Here is a 26,427-nt window from a genome sequence, read left to right on the forward strand (position 1 = left end):
TGGACTTTATCAAAAACCAAACACTGGGTGCACCAAAGATCATTATTAAGACAAGGAAAAGAGGGGGTCCCTCTGTGGCTTAGTGGGTTATGAACTTACTAGCATCCATGAGGATGTGGGTTCGATCCCTGGCCTCACTCAGGGGGTTAGGGATCCGGCGTTGCCCTGAGCTGTGGTGCAGGTCGCAGACGCGGCTCGGATCTGGTGTTGCTGTAGCTGTGGCTGTGGCAGGCAGCTGCAGCTCTGATCCAACCCCTAGCCAGGAACTTCCATATGCTGCAAGTATGGCCCTAAAAAGGGGGGGAAAGAAAAGAAAAGAAGGAAGAAGAAAAGGAAAAGGAAGGGAAAAGATACCCCGCAGAATGGGAGAAAATGTTTGCAAATCACGTCTGCTAAGGGTGTAGTATCCAGAATATTAAAGACCTTCCACAACTGAACAACACAAGGCAGACAACCCGATTTAAAAACGGGCAAAGGACCTGAACAGACATTTCTCCAAAGAAGATATAAATGCACAAAAAAGTGCATGAACAGAGGAGCAAACCCAAAGCACCGTGAGAGGCACCCACCATGATGGCTGTAAAAAAAATAACACCCAGAAAACAAAAGCTGGTGAGGACTTGGCGTAAATTGGCAACTTCAGGCCCTGCTGCCAGGGACGTAAATTGGTGCCACGTGAACCAGAGTTGCTGTGGGACACAGTGTGGTGGCTCCTCAAAGAAATGAAACATGGAATTACCACGTGGCCCCGCGGTTCCAGTCCTGGGTCTATACCCTGAAGAACTGAAACCAGGTGTTCAAACAGATCCTGGCACACGGGTGTCCACAGCCCGAGACCGGAGAGAAGCCAAACGTCCGGCGGCTGGTGAGCGGACACCCGGACTGCGGTCCATCGTCCCTGGAATACGGTTCAGGCGCAGAAAGGGACGCAGTCCTGGTTCACGCTGCGGTGTGAAAGGACCTCCGAAACGGCAGGCCAGACGGAAATAAGCCAGACACAAAAGGTCAAGGTTGTGCGATTCTTTTTATAGGAAGTATCCCAAATAAGCAAATCCATGGGGACAGAAAGATTAGCGTGGGGGTGTGGGGGGGGTGCGGTGAGCGACCGTTTAATGGGGGATGGAATGTTTGAGAACCTGACGGGGGGGTGGCTGCGCCACACCGGCAATGTCATAGCGCTCCTGAATCACACATTTTCAAGTGGATCGGTTTAGGTGCATGTCAATTGCGCCTCAATGAACCAGCCCCCGCCCGCCCGAGCACTCCAGCCACTCGGACCCAGCCGGCCCCAAGAGGACAAGGCGGCCGTGAGACGGGGCCTGACCGAGCCCCGGCCCCCAGCCCCACTCTGGCGCTCCCCACTCCCCACTCTGGACCCTGCCTTTAATCCCCCCGCCCCCGTCACCACATGCTCCGCCCCCCCCCCCCGAGTCCTCTTTTAATGGACGTGCTCAATGAAACATTCAGAGAAAGGTAAAGAAAACCATCTCATTGAACAAACCATAAATAGATTCTTTAAGGCCGCCAAGTGTTATTGACCGGAGAAGAAATGACACCGCTGCTGCTGGCCTGGGCAAAGCAGTGCGCGTCCTACGCCCGCTCTGCTACCTGCCGCGAGCGCGGGGCCCTCGCGGGCTGCGGCAGAACATGAGTGTGTGGTGTTTCTGGAGGCTCAGGACTGGGCCGCGGCCCCGGCGCCCCTGGCATCCAGGGCACTTCCTGGCTTCGTCTTCTGGATCCGCTCCCGGGCGGCCACGAAGTTGAGCAAGTCAATGGCCGTGACGACCCCGAACACCATCTGCCTCTTGCTGGACTCCCCGTGGCTGTGGTCTGCGGGGGCAGGGCGCGGGTTCAGGGCGCCGCCACACAGAGCGACCCGGCCCAGAGGCTCTGGGGGGCCGGCCCTGAGCCCGCCCAGTGTCCACGGGCTCCCGGGTGCCCGGGAGGCCCACCCACAAGTGCCCTCTCCGCCCAACGTGAGCCTCGCGGAGCGCGGGGCCCTGACGCCGAGCCGCCGGAAGGTCTCGTCCTTCAGAACAGCCTGAGGCCACTCTCCTGCCCCAGGCCTGCGTCCTGGCATGATTCCAGCCCCGCTCACACCCACAGGCCCTGGCACAGGGCACAGGGGCTGGTTGGGGGCGGGGCTCGTTTTACGTTTCAACCTGACTGGGCCACGGAGGGCCCTGGCATCTGGTCAGTCCTCATCCTGGGGGTCTGGAGAGCAGCACCCGAGAGGGGGACCGCGTGAAGCAGGTGCCCTCCCAGGGAGGGTGGGCCTCGTCCAAGCAGTTGAAGGCCCGTCTAGAGCGGAAGGGCTGACCCTCCCCGAGTCAGAGGGAAATGTCCTCCCTTTGGGTCTGGAACACGGGCGCTTCGGGTCTCCGGCGTGCCCACTCGCCCTGCAGGTCTCGGGACCTGAAATCCTCTCCACGCCTCCTCCTGTTTCTGGGCCAGACAGGATGGCGCTGAGCAAGGGCAGGGAGCCAGCCGGTCCCATTCCAGACCTGCCTTCCGGTCTGTCCCTCGGGCCTCTGGGGGCAGAGGTCACACAGAGGGGCCGGGCGTCCCACTGGCCTGCCGCAGTGCCTCAGGAAAAAGCAAGGGACCCAGAAGAGATCGGGGGCTTTGAGGCCAAGGGGCAGCTTTGGAGGCGCTCCCACCCCGCGGGGAGGGCCGTCGGAGCAGCCCCCAGGCCCCTCTGGAGCCAGGCCGGCCACCTTCCTAGAAGGGGCTGTGCGGTCTCAGTAGTGACCACTCAGCGCTGCCCGCACCGCACGAAGGCAGCTGTGGACGGTGCTTCCAGGCTGGGCCGTGTCCGAGGACGCCTGATTGTATTACAGACCCTGCGAGTGGAGCCAGACCAGGCCGTGCAGACGCTCGAACACGAGTAAAAAGTGACACGGAGGACACTCCCACCCAAGCCTGGACCACTCCTTGGCGCTCAGGGGCCGTGATGCTGACCACAGCACAGCTTCCGAGCAGGCAGGATTGGCCGGGCGTACATACCTGCAGCCGCCCCCCCCCGACTCCTGACAAGGCCAGGTCCCATGCTGTGAGCAAGCACGGGCGAGGGGTTAGACCGGTGCGGGGGGGGCCTGGGCCCTGGGACCAGCCTTGGGTGGGCTCCAGGGCCCCCCAGTTCTCGAGATTTCTACAACCCTCGTCCTCACCCAGAACCACTGGAGACGCGGCCAGGAGGCCGGGAGGGGCTTTGTGAGCAGGCGATGAATCTCCCTGGGCCCGTGGGAGTGGGCACCCTGGCATGGCCCACAGCTGGGTCCCTCTGAGAGCCCCAAGGCTGGGGGTGGGGGGCGCTGACGGTCAGCACCTGGACTCCCAGACGGCCTGGGAGCTCACGGCAGGAAAGTGTGCACAGAGGCCCGGGCTCCCCGTCCTGGTCCCCGGCCCCGCCCGCGGCCGCCCCACTTACACTGGATCTGCTCATGGACCACCAGGGCGAAGTGGTCCATCTCCAGGATGTGGGAGAGCTTGCCCAGCGGGTCTGTCAGGCGGATCTGGAAGAGAAGCCGAGGGCAGCGCTCACCAGGGCAGCCCGGCCCGGCCCGAGGCCCCCAGAAGGGAGCTCGAGGCAGCGGGAGAGGCTGGCGACTGATTTAGAAACTGAACGAGACGCGATGCCCCTAAAAGGATGAGCTGGAAGATTCTGTACATAACCTAAGGGCAGGAGCCAGCGGGATGGCTTCCCACGCCGACTCCACCTGTGAATTCCGGAAGAGGCACGACTAGCAGGATGGGGGCTGCAGGGGTTCGGGGAGGGAGGGAGGGAGGGAGGGAGAGGGGCCAGGAGCCCTGGGGCCGCGTCCACTGCTGTGTGATGCTGTGAGGGACGCGTGTCACTTACACCTGCAGAACCCAAAGACGGGACGCTCCCGTAAGCCAGGGCCGTAGTCACCAATGAGGTCACACTGGTTGTAACAAAACAAGTCCTAAATCTGCACAAGATGTGATCACATGGGCTGGTGGGAGGGGCGGCTGCACTGTCTGCTCAGTAGACAGATTGAGAGAACTTCCCAGAAAGTGAGAACGGACACCCAGGACCGTCTTCCAAAGTTAGACTGGGTTCGCCTGCAGCTCATCCCCGGTCACAGTGAGGTTCTCACAGGGCAGGCACAGAGGCTAGTGCCCCGCACGGCGTGGAGTTACAGCCCGGGTGTCACAAGGACGCAGGGTCATCATTTACTGTCCCCGGAAAACCCTGTAGGGACCTGCAGCGCCCTCGCCCCCGGGGCCCTCACTGCCGTGGCTCCCTGGGAAGGGTCACGGGGGCTGGACGACCCCCAAGGTGGTGATCAAAGCAGCGAGCCCCACGGGGACCCCCCGGGCGCCCTTTGTCGTCTGACCCCGGCCACAGAGACAGGTCCCTGGTGAAGAGATGTCGGCTCTGGGGCAGATGGAAAGCTGCTTTGTCCGCCTCAGGAGGTCCACCCGCCCGCTGAGCACCAACCACTGCCCGGCAGCTGGGCCCCAGGCTTTGTCTTTACAAGGGCAGGAGACTGGGGGGGGATGCCTCCTCCCCGCCAGGAGAACCGGGTGCTGAGGGGCCACAGCTCCAAGGGGCCCTTCCCCTGCTGGCGCCCGGACCCCTGGGTGGGACAGAGCGCCCGAGATGGGACCCACCAGGCTTCCGCGGTGCCACCTCCTCCACAGGACACTATCTGGACCAGGGCACCTGGGCCCGGCCGAAGGCCATCCCATCGGCTCACGCCCGCCCCTGGTGCCCAGAGCAGAGTGGCCTTGGGACCCCGAGGTCCCGATGGTACTAGAGCCCAGGGGGCTGGAGGGAGTGTGGCTGGAGGTCAGACTGGGCCGCCGAGGGCGGGGACAGACCACAGACTTCGCGCCCCACCCTTACCCCCCGGGGACCGAGGGCCACTCCCAGGGCAGCATCCCCAGGAAGAGCCAGAGACACCACGACCTGGACGTGGGCGGGGAAGGGCACACGGTGTGCAGGCAGGACCTCAGCACACTGCCGTGTGACGTGTGACGGGAGCTGGACAAAGACACACACAGTGCATGAGCCCGGGGGCGCGCCGTCTAAAGGGACAGTGCACAGCAGCGGGGCCGGGGGGCGGGGGCACGAGGAAGCCCTCGGGGGTGGACACCTCCGTTCAGGTCAAAATCACCAAATGGGACGCGCTGAGTATGTTCACCTGAATACGGGAGAGAAGAGGGGCAGAAACTTCCAGAAATGCTGGTGGGCAGTAGGATGGGGGAAGGGTAGCCCTCCCTCAGCTGCGCTGGCCACCCACCCACACGTGACTCTGGGCACCGTGCTCCCCATCCAGTGACCACAGGCCAGGACGGCCTCTGGGAGCAAGGGGGGCATGAGTGGAGAGCGGGGAGGGGGCGGGGGAAGGGGGGAGCAGGGAGCAGGGTTGGGAGGCAGCGGGAAGGACCTGCAGGCAGGAGCGGAGGGAGCAGGGGGTCAGGGTTGAGGGTCGCAGGGCAGGGGCTTCTCCAAGGGGGGCTGGGCTTGGCAGGGAGGATCAGGACCCCACTAGGTCTCCTGTGGCCTCTCCAGCCGCGGGACAGTTGGCGGGGGGTGCCTGCATGGACCACGCTGGAGGGGAGGGCGGCGGAGGTGGCGATGAGAAAAACACAGGGATTCTAGGGACACTTCAGCTCCGGGTGTGGTGGGCCAAAAGGAAAATCCAGTTCAGTCCTAGATTTGGGCTCAACCCTTTAGCCTTTCAAGGGCAAAGAGCCAACAACCCGCCATTCCCACGCTCCTGGAGGTCAGACGAGAAAGGGTTGTGGCAATGTCAGGTGTCTGTGTTACCAAGACCAGGAAAGGGGCTGCCCGGACTCCACCCACCCCCCAGGGACAGAGTCAGCTCTGCCCAGCCCATCACAGGGTGGCCAGCAACTCAGGATGCCACGGGGCCTGACCAGCCCCACCACGGCAAGGTGCTGCTGCCAGGGAGTTCGGGTTCGGGTGCATTTAAGGTGCTCTGAGACGGGTGTGTGCACAGGACAAAGTCAGGGCCCAGCGCTCTGAGGGCGGTTACGTTGGCAGATGCCTGGCCCAGCTGGGACAGTGGTCTCTGGGCTTGCGGGTGACCCCAGGCCCTGCCCGAGTATGGATGCAGGGAGCCCTTCCTGACGGGGGCCTTTCCCCACCTGGGGCGCCTTGCCTTGCGAAGCTGGGGCAAATCCTCAGATTTGTGGGTCTGATGGGGTCAGAAACCAGGCTGTCTCGCCGATGCCCGGTCTCCTCCGTCCAGCACAGCTGGCCTCTGCACCTGCTGCTCCAGGAAGTGGGGATCGTACCTGTTTGAACTGCTTGTAGATGACTTTGCGAACTTGGTCCGACGGCTGAATCTTCCCCGCGAGCAGGGACGACAGCATGTTCCCCAGAGTCACCATCCCCAGGACCACCCTGAGGAAGAGGGGACAGGGCAGGGGTCAGGGCAGTGTGCCCCCCACCCCCACCCCAGGCCGCCCCGCCACCTCTGCGCAGCCGCCCTCGGGTCAAGCTCAGAGCTCCTCTTAGAATTCAGCCAGTGCCCGGGGTCTGCGAATGGCAGGTGCACAGCAGTGGCCAAATGCCTGCCCTTGGAGCCATCCATCCAGTCCAGGGAGCCAGTGAGTCCTCTGGGCATCTCCATTCTGACAGGTGTCAAGAGTGACCAAGCGGCCGTGTCCCGGGAGGTGGGAATTTCAGTGCTAGAACTGGGACAGCCCGGGAGACCCCACGCGGTTGGTCACTGTCACCAGAGCATGCCTGCCATGGCCTTCCACTGTTAGGCACATCCTCAGAGCAAGGCCAGGTCCCCACACTGGCCACAACAGTGGGTGGGACTGAGGCTTTAAGGCCCAAAGGGTTAAAGGGTTAATAATACGACCAGCCCCGACCCAGGCGGTGCTCAGGGACCAGCCACCCGATGCTCTGAGCATCTGTACACACAGTGACCAAGGTTAGCCGTGGGGTCCACGGGGCTGCCCCGTCCAGCACCGCTGACACCGAGAAGCGTGGAGCCCAGGCTGGCGGAGCCCAGAGGGCAGAGCTCTGGACGGCGGCCAGGACTGACCCCGACTCGTCCACCACGGGCGCCTGGTCGAAGCCCTTCTCCCGGAGGATCTCGATGGTGTGCTCGCAGGTGACCGTGGGCAGCACGGTCAGCGGGGCCGACAGGCTCAGCTCCTGAACTCGGAGATGCCACCACCTGGGGGAAGGGGGCAGGGCAGGGAGGCCGTGAACCGGTGCGTCCGGGGCCGACGCTGTCCAAGGGCGGGGAGACGGGAGGTGGGGGTGGGGGGTGCCCAGCCAGGTGTGGGATGCGTGTCCCGAGCCACGCGCGCGTCGCTGGGGAGGCGCCCCCGCCCAGAGCCGTCCTCACCATGGCTTCTTCACCGAGAGGTCCTCCTCCTTCATGAAGCCCTTCTGCAGCATCCACTTGTCACTCAGGAACTTGGACCTGCCGCAACAGAAGCCACAGGGCCCGGGCTCTGCTCACACCGAGGGGTCGACCCGCTCCTCAGAGGGAGGCCGGGTCCCTCCCCGGCCCTACGGCCCAGCAGAGACCCCAGGGGCTGGCTGGGGCTGCGTGGAAGCCAAGAGCTGGATTCCAGAAGCCCCCACTGCAGGGAGCTGCGGTCGATGGGGCATCTGGTCAACCAGGGCTGGCTGTGCTCAAGGTACAGGAGAAGGTTCTATGCCAGGCTGGGGCCTGTGGCTGGCGCCCTTGGCTGAGTGGCAGCACTGGACAGAGGTCTCCTCCAGCAACAGATACAAAGAGGCTATAAGGGACTAAAAATAGCCACGTGCGCCCCTGCGGCTGGAGCAAATTACCAGTAAGACCAAAAACCCAGCTACCGTTTCTGAGATGCTGGGAGCAAAAGCAGGGCACCACGCGTGATGCCTGCACACAGCGCCACCCTCAGCCCACGTAAGGGACCAGCCCCCTCAGGAGACGCACTGCCCCCGCTGCGGCACTGGTCCCGGGGAAGCCCGGCTGGATTCCTAGTCTGATCTCTCACCAGTTTCTATTGATTCAAGAGCCCAAGAACCCTGGTTGGGAACAGTTCTCATGTCTGCCCTGGCAGAGGGGGCCTGTCCCACCCAGGGTCAGAGGACAGCGGTCCAGGCGTCGGGGGGAGCCCGCTCCCTGCCCAGTGAGGACCAACAAAGTGGGAGGCACAGATGCCCACTGCCCCCAAGCCTAGAGATACATGCCACAGGGGACAATCATGCACCACATTCCTGCCACCACACACACACACGTGTGCACGCACAGCGGGCCAGCCAAGCACACAGGGAGATGGCCGTTCTCCCGCGCTGTGTCGTGTGGGCGGGCAGCCCAGCTGAGGGCACCTTGGCAGTGGACACCCAGACAGGATGGCCCTCAGGTGAAACCCCCTAGGGCTGGGCTCGCCGGGACAGCTGAGCTCACAGGAGGCATGTAACCTGCCACCCCAGGGCCAGGAAGAGGCCAGGGGGTGGGAGGTCCCTGGGGAGGACTTTAAGCCCCGTCCCCTCCCTCCCACAGAGCAGCCTTGGCACTTTCGGCCGGTGACCACGGCAGGGCCACCTGCCCAGAGGATGGTAATTCGAAGCAGGAGGCTGCCCACTGCCCCGGGCAGCTGTGCAAATAGCTGCACCATCGGACTCCAAAGGGCAGACGTGGCACAGCCTGTCCTCAGGGTTGCTGAGCCCAGCCAGGGTCTCCCCAGGTGGGAGCTGGTGACACAGGGCGCGGGGAGGCTGCGTCCCTATGAGTGCACGGGAGCCGCCCCTCCAGGAGGAGTCCTGCCGGGGCACGGGCAGGGCTACCAGCACCTGCCCCCTCAACTCTCAAAGGCCCCTGGGAGAGCTGAGTGGGGACAAGCCAGCTGAGAAAGCGTGAGCTGGGAGGCCTGATGGGGGCAGGGAGCGCTGACAGCGTAGGTGCTCTAGAAAGGCGAGGGGGAGGTGGGAGAGGAGGGGGAGACGGGAGGAGGGGGAGGCAGGAGGGGGAGGGGAGGCAGGAGGGGGGTGCAGGAGGGGAGGGACGCGCCTTACATGTAGTTGCGCACAGAGTCTGGCAGGATCACCACGCAGCGCTGACCCTCTTGCAGCTCCTGGGCAGCCTTCACGGCCACGGACATGGCACTGCCAGCACTGCCACCTGCCAAGAGGCCCGGGTGGGGGGTGGGGTAGACCAGCAGGTGTGTGGGTACCTGTGATGTGACCCCCCCCCCACCGGCACTGTCCCTCCCCAGGCTCCTCATTTCCACGGAGTCTCTGTCTGCTCAGGATGCACAGCCAAACCCTCGCTGGGAACTGCCAAGCCCCAGGATGGGAACTGGCAGGCGGGATGCCGAGAGCAGGTGGGGGTGCGGGTGGGCCGGGCAGCCCCTGAATGAGGTCGCCCTTCACGCGCTGGCCTGGAAGCGGGCGGGTGACCAGCGCCACCCCACTCACCGCACAGCAGCCCCTCCTGCGCGATCAGCATGCGCGCAAAGGCGAAGGCCTCCTCGTCGTTGCTCTTGAACCACTTGTCCACCACCTGCAGGCAGCGGGGGCAGGCGGTCAGCCCGGGGGCTGGGCGCTCGGGCCGTGAGGGGGCGCTGGGCGGGCCCTCACCGCCCAGTTTGCAACCTCACAGGTGACCCTGGCCCAGGCAGGCGGCGGGCAGCCTCCACGACTCAGGCTGCAGACCCGGGTCTTGCCCCTCCCCGATCCAGCATGCCCACCTGCCCGCTGTGCGCCCTGCCCTAGGCCTCCCCAGCTGAAGCATCCTTTAGGGCCTTAGACGGCCTTCCCTGGGGGCCCAGCTCTGCCACGCTGGCCCGCTCATGCCCCAGCTGTTCGACTCCCTCCCTCTGCAGAGGCCCCATCCGTGCCGCCCCCACCCCCGCCCCCGACGGCTTCTGCCCCTGCCCGGCAGGGCTACAGGGTCACCACGTGCCACCGCGTCACCGCATCCCGGCCCCCGAGACTGCCTTGGCGGGAGAGGCCAGGACCGAGGGCGGGACCTGCCCCGGCGCCCCGCCTACCGAGCGGTCCAGCACGGTGGGGATGAAGTCATAGCCGATGCCTTCCACCTCGTAGGCTGTCTGCTCCGTCTGGTTCAGCTCCTCGGGCTCGGCGAGGACGGAGCCTTCGGGGTCCACCCCGATGATCTGCGGGGTGGCGGCGTTAGGGCTCTAGACGCCCCTGGATGCACCCAGCTGTCCTCAGGACGGGGCCTGTTCCCAGGCACACGGGCAAGACTTGAAAGCCAGAGACCCAGGCCTGGGCGCTGGGAGACGACACGGGCGCAAGCATTCGGCTGGGCGACACGAGGCTGAGCGAAGCGGCCCCTCCTGCCCAGGGGCCCAGGGACAGCCCCCGAGACGCCTCTGGGACAGCGGGAGCCCAGGGGCAGAGAAATGGGTGCAGGGAGAGTGTGCCAGGCACTGCCAGGGGGCTCTATGAGCCCCTCTCCAGGCCCCCACCCTTCCTGGATTCAGAGCCCCCATCCGGAGTGGGGGGGATAGCCTCAGGGCCCACACCTGAGAGCTTCGGCTTCTGGAACATCCTTGGAGGCCACCCACAGTGACCCTCCCTTCCCCAGCTCCTCTGGGTGCCCCGAGGGTGGGCGGCTGGGCAGATGTATAAGACGTGAGTGGTCTACCCAGAAGTGTCAGCATCAAGAACTTTCAGCTCTAGCAGAGGCCACCTGGGGGCCCAACACCGAGGAGCCTGATGGTTAAGACTCCAAGTGTGGTTCAGGTCTGGGGTGCGGGGGGAACACAGGCACGTCCAGGCCCACCTCCCAGGGGCAGGGCAACCTGGGGCCACTCACCTTGCATCCCGGGCACTTCTCCTTCAGCTTCCTGGCAATGCCCGTGATGGTGCCGCCCGTGCCCGCCGAGGCCACCAGCATGTCCAGCTTCCCTGTTGGGACAGAAGGGTTGTCAGGGAGAAGATTCTTGGCGGGCACGGCTGGCTCCCCACTCTGACCAAGGAGCAAAAACGTACTCAACCGCAACGAAGGCAGGTAAGGACAAGAGTGCGTCTATCCTCAAACCTAGCGCCTCTCATCAGGCTCCTTCATTGCTGAGAACCACTCACAGGAGCAGGAACCTGGGAGCTCCGTTTGAGTCTAAATGACCGGCAGTCACCGAAACCCCGCTTTGTCATGGATCCATGAATCGAGAGGAGGTGACTTCCGCAGGAAGCGGGCACGGGTGGCTGAGGGCTGGGCCTGGGAGGTTCTGAGTGTTTCCCCAAACACTCAGAATACGTGAACTGAAATATCTGAGGAACTAGAATAAACTGCCCAGCTCAGCTCAATGCCGGCCAGGCTCTCACGGTGCCCGGGGGCCAGCTCAGGCTCCCTGCAGGCAAGTCAGCACAGGCACCCGGGCCGAGGTGGAGGGGCCGTTTTTGCCACATGAGAGTTCTCACCCATAAAACCTGGGTGAGCAAATGCCTGGATTTTGCTGTCTGGCTCCTGGGGCACTTACGCCAATGCCAGGCTCCAAACAGGCAGCCAAAGGCGCCGAGCCCCTGGCCACTCCTGAAAGTCTCTTCGGGAAACAGCCCATCAGAAAACATCAGGATCCCTGGGGCCTTGGCACCAAACGCATGGAAAGGTGGCAAGCAGCCCTGTGTCCGTACAGAAGAAGCTAATTGCAGGCGTCACCGCCCCAGCTCTGGAGATGGAAAAACTGAATGTGGAATTCAGTGCCCCCTTGAGGGTTGAGGCCAAATGCAGTTTAGCAACGTGAAGCCCCAGCTGCGAGCCCGAACCAGCCTGAGACACACCTGTTCCCTGCACCTAGGAGCTCCCACAGGACTAGAGGGAGGACTGCTAGGTAAACGAACACGACCACATGCAATGTTTGGTGTCACAGGAGAAGCGTCAGCAAAGTCCAGGAGGGCGCAACAGAGGGAGGAAACTGCTCTGGGGTGATGCTCTAGACAGCACTGCACAGAGAGGGGACATTTGAGCCGGGTTTTGAAGGGTGGATAGGAGTTTACCAAGGAGTGGCTAAGGGACATGCACCCGCCCGGTTCAGATGCACAGCAGGGTTAGAAGTACACACCGTTGCACTGCAGCAGGATCTCCTCGGCTGTGATGTCGTAGTGAGCAAGGGGGTTGCTAGCATTGCGGTACTGCAGAGAGAGAGCCAAAGCCCCGAGTCAAGTCAATGCGCAGGACGGGCAGCACCCGGCAAACAGCTCCGTGTGAGCCGGAGGATCCCGGCCGCTCAGGGGCGGCACAGGCACCTCAGCAGACACCAAGCATGAAAGCCAGCTCTCCAGACGATGCAGTTTCTGCAGTGGCGGAGTGACAGCTTCCGATACAAAGGTTTCTGCGCATCCTATGCCTGCAGAGCCTCTGGGGTCCTCCGCCAAGGGCATCCCCACCCAGCGCCTGGAGCTGAGCCGTCGAAGCCGGCACACCCACGGCAGAGCCAAAGGCCTGTCCGACCTTGCCAGTCGGCATGCGGGAACCTGAACGGGCCGGGAGAAGCCAGCGACTGCGCGCCAGGGCATCGGTCACTCCTGCGGCAGAGGCGGCACCACCCCGCCCCCGACAGAGGTGCCCCAGGGACAGCCCCGCTTGGTCCAAAGCTCTGGGTGCGCACTGGCCCCAGCCCCCGCCTCACCTGGTCCAGGATGTGAGAATTGGGGATCTCATTCCTCAGCCTCCAGGCCACTCCCACATGCGACTCGGGGGAGTCGAACCTGGCATTGGTGGGCGTCCTCACGATCTCGGCCCCCAGGGCCCTCAGGACATCCACCTGCAAAGGGCACGCGGGCTTCACCTCCCCGCCAGGCCTGCAGCGCCGGCGCCGGAGGCCAGAGACCCAGAGACGCCCTCTCCCCCCTCACCCCCCGCACCCCCGCACCCCCGCCTACCTTCTCCGAGCTCATCTTCTCCGGCATCACGATGATACAGCGGTAGCCCTTCACGGCAGCGGCCAGGGCCAGCCCGATCCCTGGGGACAGCACAGGGGAGCGAGGGGTCGCAGTGCCCCCCAGACCTGGCCTCCAGCCTGGAAGCCCCAGGAGAGGGGGCGCTGCGGGACCCCAACCATGGCCAGCACCATCCCCTTCTGCCCTCAAACAGGGGCGGGGGAAGAGAACGTGGAGGCAGCGATAAAAAGGCAAATGCGCCCAGAGTAGAGTGGGGTGCAGAACACGAACCCCAGTTCCTCCAGCTCTCACTGGGCGCCTGTAGGTGACAAGGAAGGGGCAAGCACAGCAAACGTGGCGCTCGCCGTGAACACGCAGGACCCTTGGAGGAAGGGCAGTGACCCTGACAGCGGCTGGAGGCGGCGCTGCCACACCCACGGCAGGCCCGGAGCCCAGGCCCCGGCCGGTCACCTCCTCCTCCTCCTCAGTTCCAAGGGGCCGCGGCCACTCTCCGGAAGACAAAGCATCACGCCGCAGAGGAGGGTTCCGGAGCCTCGGGACCCCTGGAATCTGCCCTGCTCGGCCTCAGCCCTGCCTGACCCGCGGCCCCTTCCTGGGCTGGGACTGGGAATGTCCGGCCCAAGCCAGTCCCTCCACGGCCCTCAGGACCCCACAGCAAGTCTGGGGTCAAGGGTCACAGCCAGGGTGGAATTCGCCCCGGGAGCAGCGGTGCCTCCGGCCCCATCCACCTCCAACAGCGGTTCTTAGATGAGACAGCGTAGGTGCTGGGGTGTGTTCAGACCTAGGGGCTGCCGGCACGGGGTGGGTGTGCCTCGCATCCGAGGACAGGAATCCTGGGGGCCGCGCTGCGTTGTGTCCCTCCAAAATTCTTACCTTGAAGTCTCACCCTGCGGCCCCTCAGAATGTGTCAGCAATGGAGACGGGTCTTTTTTATTTATTTACTTATTTTGCTTTTTGAGGGCCACACCTGCGGCATATGGAGGTTCCCAGGCTAGGGGTCGAATTGGAGCTGCAGCGGCCGGCTTACGCCACAGCCACAGCCACGCCGGATCCTTAACCCACTGAGCGAGGCCTCGTCCTCATGGACCACTAGTCGGGTTCGTTACGGCTGAGCTACGACGGGAACTCCAGGGAGATGGGTCTTTGAAGAGGTGATTAATGAGGTCACGTGGGGTCTCGTGGGCCCTGATCCCCCATGTCTGACGTCCTCGTGGGAAGAGGAGAGCAGGACGCCGACACACAGATGCGTTTGAGGCCACGGGGAGGGGACGGCCCTCGACTCGCCCAGGAGAGGCCTCGGGAGGGACCGGCCCGCTGACACCAGGTCTCGGACGTCCAGCCTCCAGACTGGGAGACCATAAACAGCTGTGGATTAAGCCGCCCAGGCTGCAGGGCTCATCACTGCAGCCCGAGGAAACGAGGGCAGATTTTTATCTTTTTTTTTTGTCTTTTTAGGGCCACACCTGCAGCATGTTGGAGGTTCCCAGGCTAGGGGTCGAATCGGAGCTGTAGCCGCTGGCCTACACCACAGCTCACGGCAACGCCAGATCCTTAACCCACTGAGTTACCAACGCCTTGGCCAGGGATCGAACCCGCAACCTCATGCTTCCTGGTCAGATTCGTTAACCGCTGAGCCACGGCAGGAACTTCTAGGGCAGATTTTTACTCCCACGTGTGGTTGCCCAGGTGACAGACGCCAATGGCATCAATGCAGCCTGGACGGCAAGCCTCAGAGAACGCAGGTCTGGGGTGCACACCTGCACTTGGGCCTCAGGTGCTGAGCAAAGTGTGCAAAGGGAAGGGCTGGCCGACAGGCCAGTGCGTGCAGCTGTGCATCTCTTGGGCTGGGGGCTCTGGCCAGAAGCAGCACCCACCTGTGTTCCCCGACGTCGGCTCAATGATGGTGTCCCCAGGCTTCAGGGTCCCAGCGCGCTCTGCGTCCTCGACCATCCGAAGGCTGATGCGGTCCTTGACGCTCCCGCCAGCGTTGAAGAACTCGCACTTGGCCACTGGAAGCCAGAGGTGCGTCAGGAGCGGCCCCAGCCCCTAACTGAGGTCGCCCCCCACGCCCTGGTATGTCCCGGGATGCAGGGACAGGTGTGGCCTTTGCTGGTTCTGGGAGTCATCATCTTTCCATCGCTGCCTCCACACCTGCCCTGGACCTGGTGCTCCCCCGCCAGGGCTTCTCCCGCCTGCCCACCCCACCCCACCTGGGCCACAGGGCAACTCCAAGTGAGAGAGGCAGCGACAGAGCAGAGCCACCCCCGTGGGGCAGCACGGTCCCCAAGAGCCCTGCTGGGTCTGCAGTGAGGAGCCCATTTGAGCCCCAACTTTTTTTTTGGTTTTGCTTTTTAGGGCTCCACCTTCGGATTATGGAAGTCCCAGGCTAGGGGTTGAAGCAGAACTGTAGCTGCTGGCTACACCACAGCCACAGGCAACGCAGGATCCTTAACCCACTGAGCAGAGCCAGGGATGGAACCTGCATCTTCAGGGATACTGGTCGGGTTTGTTATTGCTGAGCCACAACGGGAACTCCTGAGCCCCACCTTGAATCAGGGCCGTACCCAGCGGGCCTGACAGATGTCCTAAAGCCACGGCTCATAACACCCCCCACCAGGACCCGCAAGGCCTCCTCCTGCCCTCTGTTGTGGGTTGCCGCCACCCTCCCCACCGGGCAGACACCACGTCCATCCCATGCCCAGGCCCTGGCTTCCGCTCTCCTGTCCTTCTGGGAGGGATCCGTCCCACCTCCTGAAAACGAGCACTGTTTGTAACGGGGGGGGTTGCAGCAGGGATCCGGGCCCTCCTAGAGCACCCGCAAAACACCCCCCCTGCTCTGTCCTGGTTCCTGAAACTCCACAACTGCAGACAGACTTCACTCCTGGGACCAGGAGACGCTGCTGCCCAGCCATTCAAGGGACTCCCCAGTGTCTGACCGCTGAGGAGGCCTGCGCCCCAGGACTCTTGTCGGTCACACACTGGACTTACTCTTAGAACATTCTATTGAGCCATGGGAAGGCCAATACGGACGCAAGGCTTCAAGCTGATCAGCCGTGGGCAAGCCACATAATCAATTTGAACCTCGGTTTTCCCCTCTGTAAAATGGACCCACTAAGGGAGTTTCCGTCGTGGCTCAGCGGAATCTGACTAGTATCCATGAGGATGCGGGTTTGATCCCTGGCCTCGCTCAGTGGGTTAAGTATCTGGCGTTGCCATGAGCTGCAGTGTGAGTCGTGGATGCAGCTCGGATCTGGCGTTGCTGTGGCTGTGGTGTAGCTTGGGAACTTCCATAGACCGAAGTACAGCCCTCAAAAGAAAAAAGAAAAAATGGACATACTAAAACCTCCTTCAGGGGCTCCCGCTGGTGTAGCAGGCCCAGGCCTGCGGGGCATTAGTGAATGGTCTTGGTTATCTGACGAAAGAGCACACAGCAGAGAGCAGCTCTCCCGGGGCTGTTCCCATGCAGCCCGGACACCCCAGCAGAGTCTGCAAATGTGACCTGCTCGTTGCTTATCAGAGGGTTCTTCACCCGGGGTGGGGCGGGGGCCTCTGATGACGGCGCCTCTGGGGTGAATCAGCACGTAGCCTCGGTCCATCCCCTAGTGGTGCCCCCCTGCCACGCTGTCCCCAGTCCGGCTCTCTGACCCAGCAGCACCGCGCTGGTTCCCCCCAGGGCCTCTGCACCTGCCACGTCCCCTGGGACAAGGCTGGCATTGACGTGGGCTCTGTGCCCTGGAGAACAGTGGCAGTGAAGAAAGCGCCCACCTTCTCATGTTTCTGGAAACAGCCTTTGCAAGGAAGCCCCTTCCCCACAGGACTTACTTAGACAAGACTCATGGGCGATGCCTTGGGTACCCGGGACAAGCAGACACAGCCCCTATTCCCCACTCTGCCTCATAGGTGAGAGATGAACAGTCTGGGCCGCTTCCTGCCCGCTTGGTGGCTGAGACCCTCGTGGCAAAAGCGGCCCCGCTGTCACGTCAGCCCAGCCCCCAGCGGCGTGTCCAGGACAGGATACGGACTCGCTCTGCTCCCGCAGCGGCCGGCTTAGCGCAGCCTCCTTCAAGGCTCACGTTCTGCCCTGGACCTCTGCCCTGGGGCTTCCCGCCACGGTCCAGCCTCCCCCCCCCCCAACACTGACTCCAGGGAGGCTCGGTCACCTCCAGCACCTCCCTGCCCCTGTGCTTCCCCACCTCCACCAGGGCTGGCCCCCACCCCACCCCCGGGTCTGAGGGTCGGGAGCCGGTACTCACGGAGCTCACACTTCAGACCGAAGCGTCTCCCGATCTTGTTGATTCTCACCATGGGGGTGTCCCCAATTTTCTTCAGGATATCTGGCAAGATTTGGGGGGATTTTGCCCTAAAACAGAGGAATCCACGATTACTCAGAAACGCCAAACTAGGAGTTCCCATGGTGGCTCAGCAGTAACAACGCCCACTAGCACCCATGAGGATGTGGGTTTGATCCGTGGCCTCAATCAGTGGGTTAAGGATCCAGCATTGCCGTGAGCTGTGGTGTAGATTGCAGACTCGGCTCGGATCCGACGTGGCTGTGGCTGTGGTGTAGGCCGGCAGCTGCAGCTCCGATTCGACCCCTACCCTGGGAACCTCCATATGGCTGCAGGTGCGGCCCTAAAAAGACAAAAAAAAGAAAAAAGGAAAACTAAAATGAAAGGCAGCCTTGGCAGTCCAGTACGTTTTTTAAGTAAATCAAAAACTAAATCAGAGATGGGGTTCCCGTCGTGGTGCAGCAGAAATGAATCCGACTAGGAACCATGAGGTTGCGGGTTCAATCCCTGGCCTTGATCAGTGGGTTAAGGATCTGGCGTTGCCGTGAGCTGTGGTGTAGGTCGCAGACGTGGCTTGGATCTGGCGTTGCTGTGGCTGTGGTGTAGACCGGTGGCTGCAGCTCCGATTGGACCCCTAGCCTGGGAACCTCCATATGCCGTGGGTGCGGCCCTAAAATGACAAAAAAGACCAAAAAAAAAAAAAAAAAAAAAAAAAAAACCACCCTAAATCAGAGAAGTGGCTTCCATGAGGACCTGGGCAGTGCTCACACACAGCTACACCTGGGTCAAGGTCACACACACGTGCAAAGGCGAGCACCTCTAAACCCCACGAAAGCTGCCCCACTGCATCCGGGGTTTGAAGACCTGCTGCTCTAACAGACAGAATCAGCGGGCAGCTGGGCAAAGGGCCCCACAACCTCTATGAGTTATTTTTGCCGCTTCTTTTCAAATAAAAAAGTTAAACACGCCCCGACTTGAAAGCAACAGCAGGTCCTGATGCATTTTTCTAGAAGGTCTTGGGCTTTCCGTTCTTTTCCTCTCGGCACCTGCGACACCTCCTGCCTTCCCTTTTCTTTGACGAAAACATTGGTGGGGACCCCAGGGCAGAGATCCCTCAGACAATCTGGCTACGAGGCAGTGACAGTGGCTGCAAAGTGCTCACCCGGGCACCTGGCAGCTCTCAGAGAGTCTGCGCGACACTCAGACCAAAGAACAAAGGCCTTCGGGGCTGGTCACCTCTGTCCTTGGGGCCAAGGTCAGAGGGATTCCCAGGTTGGCCTTCAGGCTCAGAACGGGAATCCCTTCTCACAGGCCAACCGTCCCCCTCACACGGGAGGGACCTGCCCCGTCCCCAGCGGTTCTTCCAGCTGAGAAGCTGGTGACAGGTGACAGCCACCTGTAGGACAGCCCCGCCGCTGTCATGACGGAGAGGGACATGCCACCACTCATCCGGAATATGAAAAAGGAATCCATTCCAGGAAACACAGCAGCTTCCCACGCCCCGGACTCCCTTCTCAAACCTGGGCGAGCGAGGTCAGCACGGCAGGACCCCACTAACCCGAAGACTCCCCGCCCCGTTCACTCCCAGGGCCCCCACTCACTCCCAGGGCAGCGATCGGCCCCAGGGAACGCCGCCTTCCACCCGTCTGCCACCCGGCCCCAGACAGGCGGCAACACGGACCGGCTGGAAGCCAGCTGCACCTTCCAGGGGGCGAGGAGCTAAACCGGACGCTCCAGGCCACGCCAGAGGCAGGCCTGGCAAAGAGGGGCGTGGACGGTCGGGTGCGGGAGAGCCCGGGCGGGACAGAGGGCTCCTGACCCGGCCTTGGAGGGGACCAGGCCCCGGGGCAGCCCGGGTTCGACGCATTAAGGAGTTAAAGCCAAGGCAGGGGGGTACACCCGGGAGGGACTAGAGGGGCTGAGTCATCCGCCCCCAGCAGGGAGGGGGAGCCCAGTCCAGGCCGGCCCGCCCCCTGGGGCAGGAGATGGTGGCAGCGTGCCCAACACGGTGGCACCAGGCCGGGGGGCGGTGATGAGGGCCGGAGTGATCTCACTGGGGCACAGCCCAGGAGGCTGCGGGAGCAGAACCCAGAGCCCCTGAGAATCAGCCTCAAACTCCTGGGGCCGGGTGGGGGCAGGGGGCTGCCTCCCCACCCCCGACCGCTGCTCCCGCCTTGTTCCTCTCTCTAAGCCCATCCACCTTGGAACCATCTGAACTCGCTGTCTCCAGAAGCCACACAGCTCGGCCATCCAGGTACCGGCTCTGAGGTCTCCCCCACCGCCCGGGCAGGGCCCTCTCCCCCCACCCCTGTGCTCTCACTGCCAGGCTCCCCGAGGGTGTCTCCTCCGGGGACCTGGGTCTAGTTCCTCCCAGCAGGGGGCCCCCAGCGCCTCAGGCCCGAGCCCAGCTCCCCGTGACCTGGGCCTGACCTGGGACGAGCGGTTTCAGGAGGGGACAGCGACCCTGCCAGGGCGCTTTAGGAGGGTTTGGCCCCTACGTGGAGGGCAGGTGTGATGCCAGGTTGGATGACATGGCGGCCGGGCCCCCCCTCCTCGCTGAGCCACCGGGAACCCTCTTTCCTGCACGCCCCATTCCCGGCAGCCGCCCCCAGCCTCATGTAGGACTTTCGCCCCCTGCTCTGGGGTGTTCTGGCAGCGAGGGCTCATCCTTTATGGCCAGCGGCCAAGGCGGCCTCCTAAGCTGCGGATATCCAGATACGTTTGACCTTGAGACCTTCTGGGTTTGTCAATTTTATTTCTGTCCATGGGCCCCACGGGAGATCGTACCTGCCAGCCCCGCCCCAGTTCTGACTCTAAAATCAGTACTCACAGGGGTGGTTCATAGCCCATACGGAGTAAGAATCAAACACCTGAAAGGCGCATTCTTGGGCGTTCTCGTTGCGGCTCAGCGGTAATGAATCTGACTCGCATCCATGAGGATGCAGGTTTGATCCCCGGCCTCGCTCAGCGGGTTAAGGATCTAGCGTTGTCGTGAGCTGCGGTGTAGGTCACAGGTGCAGCTCAGATCCCGCGTTGCTGTGGCTGTGGTGTAGACTGGCAGCTGTCGCTCCAGTTCAACCCCTAGCTTGGGAACGTCCATATGCCGCGGGTGCAGCCCTAAAAGACAAATAATAATAATACATAAAAGGTGTATTCTTTGACTCATTGGTTTACTTCTGGTGAAATAAGAGTTTTAACTAAAGAACAACTCCCCCTTGGCTAAGAAGGCAGCTGCAAGCCTTTCCAGCTGTGCTCGTCACTATGCCACCCTTCTTGTAATAATGTAACAACTGTGTGCCCTCTGTCCAAGCCAGCAGCCCTGCTAATCAGGTACCCAGCATTGCTTATCAGTTCTGCTTCCGTAACCTTGCTGGCTCAGTTTCTTAGGGAGGAACACTGCTTGGGGATGGGGGGATGTCTGGGATGCTTACATGGCAAAATCAAGCCCTTGTAGTGCATAAAAGTTACTGAGAACAAAGACCTGGTGCTCAGACTCTGGAGGTGACTCCTCTGAGCCCGCACCGGAGCTGAATAAACCTGGCTTTTCCATGTCTCCGAGGGCTGTTTGTCTCCTTCCACTGCCACGGTTTTTGGGTTCCTGCAGTTTCCACAACACTGGGAGATGACAGACGGAAATAAATACAGTCCTAAGATGTGGTGAGCTGGATTTGAGTTTCGTGATGGGTCGGAGATTTCTGCCTCTTTTTCCCACTGATTGGCCTCCTGCACCTACAGCAGGGCACCCAGACAGCAGGTGCTCTGACTACACACACTTATTTTTCACTGCAATTATGATAAGGATGTCAGGCGGACACCCGAATGCTCAACAGAGGGCTGAGACTCGAGGTTTACTCCGCCAACAGCAAAAGAGCCCATCAGAAAAATCCTTCATGACCTGAAGCAGACACGGGCAGGCATCAGCAACCCTAATTTCTGACCAATATGCATTCTCGCCTCACACGGGAGTGTGCAGCCAGACGGACCTGGAGAGAAACCTCACGCCAACCAGTCCCTCGGAGCCTGTGGCCTGGGCCCATCTCTTTACGGGCTGACCATTTGCTCCCTGAGGGACTGAGCTAAGTGCTGGGCGGCAGCACCAACAAGTCTTGGCCTCTCTGAGCCTCGGTCGACGCCCCTATAAGGTGCCTCCCAGCCCAGCTCACCACCCGGAGGGACTGCGAGGGCACAGCGATGGGAGTGGGGTCTCGTGCCGGCCCCCTGGCTGTCTGGCTTCCAGGTACCAAACTCTTCCCCCGGGGAATGGACAGCCCGTCTTAGGATCAGAGGCGGGCACTTACAAGGTGGTGTGGTGGTGTGGAGAGTCGGTGACGGGCCTGCCCAGCTGCCAGAGGCACCTGCTCGGGGTGTCAGGACTGATCCACAGGTGCTCCTTGGTGTCCTTGTCCCCCGGAGGCCGCTTTTCCAGGCTGCCTTTCCGCAAGTGTGCCGCGGAGAGGCGGGGGCACCCCGCAGCCCTCTCTTCCGCCTGGGGTGTCTCAGAAGGCATGCCGGGATCTGTCATGGGGAAGGGAAGAGATGCTGTCAGTTCAGGCCGCTTCCAACATTTCCAAACCCCCGCAGCAGAGCCGGCTCGCTTTCTTTTGTTTTTTTTTTTTTTAAGGGCTGCTGCACCCATGGCACACGGAAGTTTCCCGGCCAGGGGTCGAAACAGAGCTGCAGCTGCAGGGCTATGCCACAGCCACAGCCACGCTGGATGCGAGCCGCCGTGTGGGTTCTGAGCCACATCTGCAACCCGAGCTGCAGCCTGTGGCAACACTGGATCCTCAACCCGCTGAGTGAGGCCAGGGATGGAACCTGCATCCTCAAGGGAACTATGTCGGGTCCTCAATCCAAAGAGCCGCAGTGGGAACTCTGGAGCCTACTTTCCTGCCGCTTGATCCTGGGAATCCTGCTCCCTGCCACCAGGTGGTGGGGGTAGGGCTCCTCTCTGGTGAGCAGCTCAGCAGGAAAAGGCATAACCATGCAGGTGCCAGCTGGCCTGCCCAACAGCTTGGTGGTTTCTCAAAAGGCTAAACATACAACTACCAGTGACTCAGCAATTCCAGTCCTAGGCACGTATTCAAGCAAATGGAAACAGATACTGGCCCACCACGTTTTTAGCAGCAGTCGCAGCAGCAAAAACGTGCCAACAAGCCAAGTGTCCATCGGCGGATGAACAGATAAACCAGGTGTGGTTTATCCATACAGTGGGATAGTATGCAGCCATCAAAGCGGAATAGAGCCCTAAAATCTCAACACCCGAGCTCAGGCACAAACACACGCATGCGCGCGCGCGGGCGGGCACCCACACACACCCACACACACCCAGCAAGTATGTAGAGGAGATGACAGTTACTTAGCTTGACGGCGAAGTCTTCGCGCAATGTATACTTAGGTCAAAACACCAAGCTGTGCACCTTAAACGCACACACAACTTTTCTTCCTTTCGGCGACGCTCCTGGCATGCAGAAGCGCCACAGCAATGACCCAGGCGACACCAGCGACAACGCCAGATCTTTAGCCCACTGCACCACAGGGGAACGCCTATATATGCAACTTTTGTATAAAGTTGTTTTTATAAAGACTACGTTCACATAATAGAAATAAGAGGAAGATAATAGTACATTTTTACCCTAAAAACAGGGGAATGAAACACTGTGCTTCGTCAAATAAGCCGGACAAAGAAGAACAAAGATTGAAAGACTCCACCTACACGAGGTACCACAGCACTGGCCATCAGAGCCAACTGGAAGAGAAGTTCCCGGGGGCTGCGGGAGGGAGGCGGGGAAGTCACTGTTTAATGGGTCCTAGTTTTTTTTTTTTTTTTTTTTTTTTTTTTTTTTTTGTCTTTTGTTGCTGTTGTTGCCATTTCTTGGGCCGCTCCCGCGGCATATGGAGGTTCCCAGGCTAGGGGTCGAATCAGAGCTGTAGCCACCGGCCTACACCAGAGCCACAGCAACGCGGGATCCGAGCCGCGTCTGCAACCTACACCACAGCTCATGGCAACGCCGGATCGTGAACCCACTGAGCAAGGGCAGGGACCGAACCCGCAACCTCATGGTTCCTAGTCGGATGCGTTAACCACTGCGCCACGACGGGAACTCCGGGTCCTAGTTTTTGTTAGAAATGATGAAGAAGGGAGTTCCCGTTGTCGCTCAAGGGGCTAAGAACCCGACTAGTATTCCTGAGGATGCAGGTTCGATCCCTGGCCTTGCTCGGTGGGTTAAGATCTGGCTTTGCCGTGAGCTGCAGCACAGGATGAAGATGAGGCTCTGATCCCAAGTTGCTGTGGCTGTGGTGTAGCCTGCAGCTCCGATTTGAGCCCTAGCCTGGGACTGTCCATATGCCGTGTGCGCGTGTGCAGCCTCAAAAGAAAAAAAGAAAGGAAGACAGACATGATGAAAAAACCCCGGGTACAGAGAATCCCGAGGATTTTGCACAGCACAGTGAATGTAGGTACTTAGAACGGTTAAAATCGATTGCAGATTATGTACATCTTCTCAAATTAAAAAAAAACCCTCATGGAACCTTAACATACGTGATCAAAAAAGGAGGGGGGGAATGGGCGCACACGGGAGGGACTGCAGCCCTGGCCGCTGCTGGGGGTGACAATGAGCGGGCGCCCGCTCTCAAGTTCGTCAACCAGGACAGAACCCAGCCCGTCTGCTGCTTCCCCCCGAGTTTCTACAGGGAACAGAGGCCAGGACCACAGCCATCATGCGCCTGGCTGATGACTGAAAAGTCACCCCCCCGGGAAGCTGACCTTTTGTTAAAGGTAACGGGGGTTCCTGGGGGGCCTCCCAGAACGGAGGGCGGGACTGGGGGAAACAAGCAAATCTGGGTAAGTACAGACTTTAGTAAAAAGGAATGCTCATTAGGGAGTTCCCGTCGTGGCGCAGTGGTTAACACATCTGACTAGGAACCGTGACGTTGCGGGTTCGATCCCTGGCCTTGCTCAGTGGGTTCAGGATCCAGCGTTGCCGTGAGCTGTGGTGTAGGTCGAAGACACGGCTCCAATCCTGTGTGGCTGTGGCTGTGGTGTAGGCCGGCGGCTACAGCTCCAATTAGACCTCTAGCCTGGGAACTTCACATGCCGCAGGAGCGGCCCTAGAAAAGGGAACAAAACAAAACAAACAAACAAAACCAACAAACAAAAAACCCAGTAATGTTCATTAATTGTGACAAACAAACAACAAACAGAAAAGCCCCGCCATACTAAGGTGTAAGGTGTTCAGTACACCGGGACCTGGGAAGGGGACGTGTGTGGGAACTCACTCCACGCTCCCTCTCTCATTTTTTCCGTAAATCAAAACCTGCTGCCCCCCTGCCCCCCAGTCCCTGGAGCCCCGTGGGTTTGGAAGGTCCCTGCGAGGAGCTCCAGGTAGGGATGTGGCTCTGGGTGATCTCTGAGCTCCCACCGCTCCTCCAGGAAGCTGGAAGGACCTCGGACCCCAGCACTGAGGCAGCGCCCTGCTGGTTCCCTTTCTCCCAGCGCCAGGTGTGGACCGGCGCCCAGCAGGTCGCGGCAGGTGCCCGGGCCGGAGCCTGTGCACAAGGGAAGCGGACACCCCCACCCTCCCCAGTCCCCTCCCTTTCAAATCCACGAGGCTGGGCGGCGCGCCCGCTTTCCGGGGAGAAACCAGCCTCCCAGCCATTCTGCTAAATGTGCCTAGAGCCGTAGTTCCTTCAAGTCTTGGAATCACCGGCTACTTTTTCAGGGGGTCTGGGCCCCCTAGGGAAGCCACGCAAGCAAGTCTTGCCGCCTTCGCTCACCTTTGAAAAAGTGCCCGCGGGAAGCGGAGTCCTGCCCGTGGGGAGAGGGTTCTTCCATCCAGCAGAACTCTTTCCCCATCAGAGGCCGACCTGCCTGCAGCGCCCTGGCCAGGTGGGCACGCACTCAGCTGCGAGACGGGCCAGAATACCACGCAAAGCAGCCCGAACACGCGGGCAGCCCCGCGCCTCCTATGTGGCGACTTGCCTCACCTGGAGCAATCTCCCAAAAAGTAAGGACCGCCAGGAACAAAGATTGAAAGCGACCTAGTCTCCGAAGAACCCACAGGCACTAGGCGGGTCGCTCGCTTGATGACTTGAGTTCCAATCGGCGGGCTTCTCCTGGCACCGCCCGGCTCAGCCCCGCTGGCCCTGGCACAGCTCCCCTCGGGCACAGAGCCCTGTGCGCCGATGGACGTTGGTTCCGGGGAGGCGGGCTACCTGACGCCGCCCTGCTGGCTCCCGCAGCACCTCAAACCACAGAACCCTCCTGGGGGTCACGACCCCTAGCCCCCCAGGCACCCTGCACACGGCACCAGTCGGCCCAAGAGGGCCAGTTAGGGCCGAGAGTACCGACGGTAGGAAACTCCTCTTTCGATGTGAGTTGTCAGGGCGGGAAATCGAGACCCTACGGTGGACTTGGAGGCGGCCCGGTCACCGGCCTTCGGGAGGGGCATTTGGGGACAGAGTTTGGGATAAACACCCCCAGGTAATCCTGTGGGAGGCTGTTTTGCGCTCACGCCCCTCCCCCACTCACCCTCCCCCGTCTCCGGACTAGCCATCCGGCCAACCTTAGGCTCGAAGCTGGGGTCGCAGGTCACTCTCTTCCACCCTCCTGGTTTGGGCTGGGGTCAGGGCCCCCTCCCCCCGCGGGCGGCCACCTCCCGTGCATCCTGCGCAATTACATCGATATTTACACGTTCCCCCCCCCCCGCCCACGACACACAACTGGTGGAGGCCAGTAATTTGCCAAACAATCATTTCCCAGCCAAAACGCAGCGAAAAAAATCAATGACGGCACCATCAGAGCGCCTCTTCCAAAAGTTCCCTCCCGGGGTCTCAGCGCAACACTCCGCCCCTCACGCCCCCTGCGGTCCATCCGCAGCCGCGGGAGTTGGATCGGGGGTCCTGGGCCACGTGGGCGCGGAATCGCCAGCTTCAGGATGGTCCGGACTCGCCGTAAGGGGAGGGTTGGGGAAGCGGGACGCGCGGGGCGCTGGCCCAGGTCCGCCGCGGGCGCGTGCAAGATGATGCAACCCAGGCCGAGGGGCTGGGGCGGCAGGGACCCCCTCCTGGACGCTAGTCGGATCTCTCCGCCTAAGGGTAGGTTCAGTCTCGGTCCGGCAGGTGCTCACCTGGACCGAGACCGGGGAAGAGCAGCAGGCTGGGCGCCTCTGAGAGCGGCGAGCAGTGACCCGGAAAGCTGCGACTTCGAGACCAGACCAGGGGCTGGCCGGCTCCCTGGGGACCCGGCGGCCAGAGTGGGAGGGAGGC

General features: G+C 61.6%; 1 protein-coding gene across 3 annotated transcripts; it reads right to left on the minus strand.

The window, feature by feature from the left end:
- On the minus strand, positions 1,006-26,427 carry CBS (cystathionine-beta-synthase). 3 transcript variants are annotated; one of them, XM_021071046.1, is made up of 16 exons: positions 26,289-26,427; positions 21,462-21,678; positions 17,128-17,234; positions 14,749-14,883; positions 12,857-12,936; positions 12,604-12,738; positions 12,037-12,106; positions 10,791-10,882; positions 10,000-10,125; positions 9,425-9,509; positions 9,023-9,128; positions 7,362-7,439; positions 7,053-7,187; positions 6,292-6,400; positions 3,431-3,515; positions 1,006-1,830 (listed from the first exon to the last, which is right to left on the minus strand). In XM_021071046.1, exons 2-16 carry the CDS (start codon positions 21,668-21,670, stop codon positions 1,673-1,675), a joined length of 1,710 nt encoding a protein of 569 aa, XP_020926705.1. In that variant the 5' UTR covers positions 21,671-21,678; positions 26,289-26,427; the 3' UTR covers positions 1,006-1,672. The 3 variants fall into 3 exon arrangements, with proteins under 3 accessions (XP_020926705.1, XP_020926706.1, XP_020926704.1); XM_021071047.1 differs by lacking the exon at positions 26,289-26,427 and adding an exon at positions 25,147-25,333; XM_021071045.1 differs by lacking the exon at positions 26,289-26,427 and adding an exon at positions 24,937-25,333.

This window comes from Sus scrofa, chromosome 13 (assembly GCF_000003025.6).
Source record: "Sus scrofa isolate TJ Tabasco breed Duroc chromosome 13, Sscrofa11.1, whole genome shotgun sequence".
In the NCBI taxonomy this organism is placed as follows: domain Eukaryota; kingdom Metazoa; phylum Chordata; class Mammalia; order Artiodactyla; family Suidae; genus Sus; species Sus scrofa.